General features: G+C 38.4%; 2 protein-coding genes across 3 annotated transcripts in view; both read left to right on the top strand.

The window, feature by feature from the left end:
- The window catches only part of LOC126383141 (potassium voltage-gated channel subfamily H member 6-like), a 106,842-nt gene that overhangs the window by 11,518 nt on the left and 88,764 nt on the right, over window positions 1–6,560 (top strand). Inside the window, exons 4-6 of the mRNA XM_050033583.1 lie at window positions 1,456–1,569; window positions 3,885–4,039; window positions 5,485–5,726. Of these exons, the coding sequence (XP_049889540.1) occupies window positions 1,456–1,569; window positions 3,885–4,039; window positions 5,485–5,726 (511 nt within the window). The remainder of the gene's footprint in view (window positions 1–1,455; window positions 1,570–3,884; window positions 4,040–5,484; window positions 5,727–6,560) is intronic.
- Window positions 1–6,560, top strand: part of LOC126409010 (coiled-coil domain-containing protein 106-like) — a 298,969-nt gene that overhangs the window by 260,361 nt on the left and 32,048 nt on the right. The window lies entirely within an intron of this gene.

Here is a 6,560-nt window from a genome sequence, read left to right as displayed (position 1 = left end):
GGAAAACATGCAAAAAAGTAAGAAATCAGGAAGGGGGCAAACACTTTTTCACACCACTGTATATATATATATATATACATATATATAATATATATGTATATGTATATATATGTATGTATATTTGTATATGTGTATGTATGTATATATATATATATATATATATATGTACATATAAACTAAGCACAAGAAGTAAGGATTAGTGATTGGTAGATTATTTTTTTGTTGTAACAGTGCTTCTTGGCAATAAATCTTATACCCTTGGAAAGCCTGTTTATTTCCCTTTTACATGGTGCCACATTTGTAAGGAACATGCATTTGTGGAATGAGCAGCAGAGCTGAGTATGTGGGTTGCGCCTATGAAAAATCTTAAATCTTCTCTGCCAATGCCAAACAGCTTTTGTTTACTGTTGCTACTCACTCTTGTTTTGAGCTTCTGGTTCCCCCAGGTGGCACCTGATTGTCAGCACCTGTGAGCATGGGCCCTGCTACAATGGTCAGTTGGTATCTGCTCCAAGAATCGGCATGCCACGTTTCACTGATCTGGATAGGGCCTGTGTGACAGGGCAACTTCAAGCTGGTGTTGTGCCAAGTTGCGGCATTATTTGGAGTGAGCCCTCTGTAAACTGAAGGGCAAGTTCCATGTAACAGCAACCAGTGGCAATCCCATATCTTCACAGTCTGGGACCGAACTCTGTCCTGCAAGATGACAACGCTCGCCCCCACAGAGCGGGATTTATCAAAAAAACCCTCCAGAATTTGGGAGTGGAGAGGATGGAATGGCCTGCCAGCAGTCCTGACCTGAACCCCATTGAACACTTATGGGATCAGCTTGGGCGTGCTGTTCATGCCAGAGTGACCAACACAACCACGTTAGCTGACAGTTGCTTGTTGAAGAATGGGATGCCATCCTACAGCAGTGTGTGACCAGGCTGGTGACCAGCATGAGGAGGAGGTGCCAGGCTGTTGTGGCTGTGTCTGCTTTTTCCGCATGCTACTGAGGCTCCTGTTTGTTAAATGAATAAATTCTTAAATTGCCAATATGCCATGTTTCTTCAGACTTCAATCATCCAATCCACCAAACAACACCAAACAAGAGTCAACAGCAAAAAAACAAACAAACAAAAAAAACAGCAATACTCAGCTCTGCTGCAATACTCAGCTCTGCTGCTCATCCCACAAATACATGTTTCTTAGGTTGCACCATTTAAAAGGGAAATAAACAGGCTTTCCAAGGGTACAAGATTTATTGCCAAGAAGCATTGTTACAACAAAGAAAAAATCTACCAAACACAAATTTCTTAAGAAAAAAAATTATGAATATATAGGTGAATGGTCCCCACTCTCAATTGACAAGGTTATGGAATTCTTAGTCAAATCTAGGCTTTCTCTGTGAAAGTGGTTATTTAAATGTGATGACACATGTGGCCTACTGCTTGTGCTCTGTTGTCTCCTCAGGTAGTGAGCCAGTCTTCTCGGATAGCTGTCCACTACTTCAAAGGGTGGTTCCTCATTGATATGGTGGCAGCCATTCCTTTTGATCTCCTCATCTACCGCTCAGGAGAGGAGGTGGTTAGAGGAGGTGCAGAAGGAGAGGTAGGGCGGGGGAAAGAAGAGGATAGATGAGGGTGTGGTGAGAAATTGAGGTTTTTGTAAATAGTGGGATAGTAGGGAGGAGAGACTATTGGGATTGCAGGGAAAGGGGAGCATGAGAGAAAGAAAAGAACACTTGGAAGCCACTGACTTAACAACAGTCTTATTTATTAGGGCCCAAGCACAAAAGTGCCAGGGCCCAAAGGTTACTGCGCCCGGATGGCCTCCCATCATGAACCCCAGATGTGCGGGAATGCACGAGGGCCAGTTCATCACTGCTTGCAGCTCTGGAAAATTCTTCAGTACAGTTGCATTTTTAAGGGAACTGGGATGCTTGGAATCTGACAACATTTGGCATTAATTAGAGGAGTGGCAAAAATTGTGAAGTTCTGCAGTTATTGTGCTTGGGCATAGTCAGCAGGCTCAACACCAAGGCATGATATTGATTGGGTTAGACATGAAAAAGTCCTAGTGAAAAAGTGAGAAGTCCTGTGATGCCATATAAAAACTGAATTAAGACAGTTAATTCAGTTACAGGTAAATAAGAATAAAGGTAAATGTGTGGATTTAAGCAACAATGTGCTGAAATATGAACTGAAATAATTAATTTTATGTGGTAAGGCCAACTTAATTTTAACCAGATATTTAGTAAGATTATATCAATTTCACCCAGATATTAAGAAAACATAAATCAATGTCCTCCAGATATTTATTAAATCAAAATTAAATTTGGATTTACTAAATATTCCCATTACCCCATCCAACTCAGGTATGTTATAGTCTATGATAGTAATTCATTCAGGTTGCTTTTACCATTTTTTCCCCGCTAAAGGCTTTTTTGGGGGGAGTTCCTCCTTATATGTAGTGAGGGTCCAAGGACCGAGAGATGTTGTATGCTGTAAAGCCCTTGAGGCAAATTGTGATTTGTGATATTGGGCTTTATAAATATAAATGAAAACTGAAATTAAATTCTAAACAATGCTGTAGCGGATGTTAATTTATATACTGTACTAACATACTACATCCCAGATACTTTAGCCTCTGAACACATTTTGATGGTACAATATGCTGAAAGTATAGTAACTAGGGGCTGGTACAAGGCAAGCCTGAGCCGGCCCTAACTGTAAGCTTTATCAAAGGGGAAAGTCTTAAGTCTAGTCTTAAATGTGGAGACGGTGTCTGCCTCCCGGACCGCAACAGGAAGATGATTCCACAGGAGAGGAACCTGATAGTTGAAGGCCCTGGCTCCTGATCTACTTTTGGTAACTTTAGGGACCACGCGTAACCCTGCATTCTCAGAGCGCAGTGTTCTAGTGGGATTATAGGGCACTATGAGCTCTCTAAGATATGATGGAGCCTGACCATTTAGAGCTTTATAAGTTAACAGTAGGATTTTAAATTCAACTCTGGATTTTACAGGGAGCCAGTGCAGAGAAGCTAAAAGCTATCTGTTACCTACTTTTTTAATGTTTTTAAAGTAATTTACTACCATGCTGCAGCCTTTCCTCCTGCTCTCTGTTGCCCCTTTTCCACCAACATGGAGCCAGTACACCTAACTGGAATTTCTCAATTATGGGATCAATAAAGGTGTATCTTATCTTTATCTTAATTGAGAACTGTTCTGAGCATTTTGACTAAAAATAAATTGGTTCAGAACCTGAAAAAGTTTATCCTCAGCTGGAACCAAAAAGTAGCAGGTTTTCCTTCATACATAGATGCCACATTGACTGTGTCAGCCCCTTGCAGCGATGCGTCTGCAGCGCTGCCATATTGAAAAGGTCAGACTTGCCTGTAAACAAATGCAAGCAAATGTGGGAGCTGCTGTCTTTCTTGATAAAAACCTATAATGTCTTGTTTTTGTTTGTTTGTTTGTTTGTTTGTTTGTTTTCAACTGATTGCAATGAGTGTTTTTTATATACAAGGGTTTATAATCTACATGCAGTGGAAAAAATAAACGTTTGTTAGTTAAATAGAATCTGGATAATTAGGCTATTATCACTACTGGACACTCAGTAGAGAAGTGCGTGTTAGGTATACATGAACTTTGTTACTTATGAGGTGTAAAATGTGTCATGAGGAATTATAAATCCTCACATTTGTCAGGCAAAAAATAAAACAAGCTAGGCTAATAGTGAAATGTTACTGTTAATGTCATAGTCCCACCTACTCACAACAGGAAGCTGGCCTTTTGTGACAAAGATGATCTGTTTTACATTAAATGTACATGGTGTGGTTTACAGATGATGTACGGCAACATAATATAATTGCTGCTCTCTGTCTCTTCCTCCTAACAGACCACCACACTGATTGGCTTACTGAAGACAGCCCGGCTACTGCGATTGGTTCGTGTCGCCAGGAAGTTGGACCGTTACTCAGAGTACGGTGCAGCTGTCCTCTTCCTCCTCATGTGCACCTTTGCCCTCATCGCTCACTGGCTGGCCTGCATCTGGTATTTAACTCTAATTTGTCCTGCAGTATTAACTCACGCCAAACTTGCTAGCTAGCTGTGTTGATTAAAATAGAAGCGGAGTTCCCTACAGGTCTTTCTGGGCACAGCAGTGAAGAACATATGTGACATAAGACATGGGTGACATAACAACCAGATATCAATTTAATCATTGTTACAGTATATAAATGAAATGTACATTGGTAAAGAATATAAAACTAAAATGTATAAGTTTTATACAAAGATTAAGACATGGTGTGTGAAAAAAGAAAAACTGGGATGATGTGAGATGTGAGAAAGGACAAAACAATAACAACAATAATAATAATAATACTACATGTAACGATTTACATAATAATAAAAGTTATGTATAGATAAACAACATAGATATGCAAAAGAATAAACAAAAATAACCTTTTTAAGTATTTCCTAAAGGAGACTAATTGTATGCACATATTTTCTATTACTGATAGACAGTGTAAGAGACTCAATGTCATTTTCAAAGTAAGTCATGAATAATTCAACAGATGGGAGTGATTTAGAACATTTTGTCTTAAAAATAAGAAGTTAAAAGTCAGTTGTATTTTCTGGCTTTTGTTTTTACAATATAGAATTATATGATTGCCATTTGACTTCACTGTATGGTTTGTAGGAGTTGCAGTTTTCTCTGGAATGCTTTGTATGTGAACATTGATAAAATCAATACTTTATTGTGATTTCATCAGACTAAAAAATCTTGTTGACATCTAAAAATGAGATGTCAGAGCTGGTGGTATATTTAGTTTGTAAAAAAATAAGATAAAAAATGAATGTGTACGGAGGAAGCCATGTTGTTTGCAGCTGAATACCAGGAATACAATACCACTAAGAAAGTTCCACACAGATTTTCCAGGAGTGCAGTAATTTGATTTTACTGTAAAAAAAATTTTATATGCTCATTATAGCTTTTAAAAATCAGAATTAACAAAAAACAAAAGGTTTATAGATTTTTTTAACTCTCGCCTTCTGAATGTCTTTTCATCAGCTGTAGATTTCAGTTAGGAAAAATGTTTATTACAGCTTTATATTTTTTATATGTAATAGAAAAGGTCTGAGCAAGTATTTATTGAGTCTGGTTATGTATTCTTTATTATATAATAGTTTTGTGTGGGTTCAAAATGTGGACTAAACAGAATTTTGCTGTTGTAAAAACCTGTTTTTATGGTCATTTTGTTACATCATAGTTACATGACAAGTTTTAACTGTAGGTCAAATATCGTAGGCTTCCAAATACTCTTCTTTTTCAATGCTATTTGTTTCTTTTATAAATGACACCATGAATGAATTGTTATTGAAAAATAAATATTTCAAGCTCATTTTCAGGCAGAGGTGTGTCAGGCAGTGTTGAAGATGCTGCTTCCCATCGCAGTGTGTATAAGAGGCGCATTTTACATGTCTTCTTGCCGCAGGTATGCCATAGGTAATGTGGAGCGGTCGACCTCGGCTAGAATTGGCTGGTTGGATAATCTGGGTGAGCAGCTAGGGAAGCTGTACAATGACTCCATCATCGGGTCAGGTCCTTCCATCAGAGATAAATATGTCACAGCTTTGTACTTCACCTTCAGTAGTCTGACCAGCGTAGGCTTCGGGAATGTCTCCCCAAACACCAACTCTGAAAAGATCTTCTCCATCTGCGTCATGCTTATTGGAGGTGAGTTCCACAAAAAACAAAAACAAACAAACAGAATAAGAAATTGAAAAAAAGGACTTCTTGGCCACATCAGGAAAACTAGCTAAAGTAACAGCAATTTGGTTTGAAACTAGAGAATGCAATTTCTGAATACATTGCGGGTGTAAATGTTACATGCTAAATAGCTGACGCTAGACTGCAATGCTTGCTTCAAATGTTGTTTAATACCATTAATGTAAGAATGATGTGGAATATTTAAAAAAAAAAATTCAAAAGCTTACGCTATACTGCAATGCTGGCATAAATGTATAAGAAGAAGATAAAGCCATAGGAATAGCTACAAAAGTTCAAAGGGGTCAAATAAGTATGAATGTCACTAAAAAGTTCAATGATACCAATACGGTGGAATATTTCAAGGTTCTTGAAAAGCTGATGCCACACTGCAATGCTGTCTCATATGTGTAAGAATGAGGGGAAGTAATAGGAATAGCTGAAAGAGTGGAAATTGGTCCAGTGTGTGTGTCACACTGCACTTATGAGCTCAGGTTGCCATGGTAATTGTAACTGCTCAGTGACTCCTGGATGAGGCAGTTCATGTCACAGAGATTTAGCTGAAGTGCCTCAAACTGGTGACCTTTCCTCAAAAACAATAAACTAGATCATTATAATTTATACTCTGAGAGAGAAGACAACCCGAGGAGTAAGCGGTGTAAAATTTGTGTCTGTAGTGTAAAATATGTGAGCATGGACACAGGTTAGAAAACTGGTATGATCTGCTGTCCTCCTGATTTATAGTCTCATTGAGTTGACTGCGTCAGTTCTCACTTTCAGGCTCACTGTGCCAAATGATTGCTT

This window comes from Epinephelus moara, chromosome 21, assembly GCF_006386435.1.
Source record: "Epinephelus moara isolate mb chromosome 21, YSFRI_EMoa_1.0, whole genome shotgun sequence".
Taxonomy (NCBI): domain Eukaryota; kingdom Metazoa; phylum Chordata; class Actinopteri; order Perciformes; family Serranidae; genus Epinephelus; species Epinephelus moara.
Note: the sequence above shows the minus strand (reverse complement) of the source record. Positions and strands in the feature narration are given on the sequence as shown.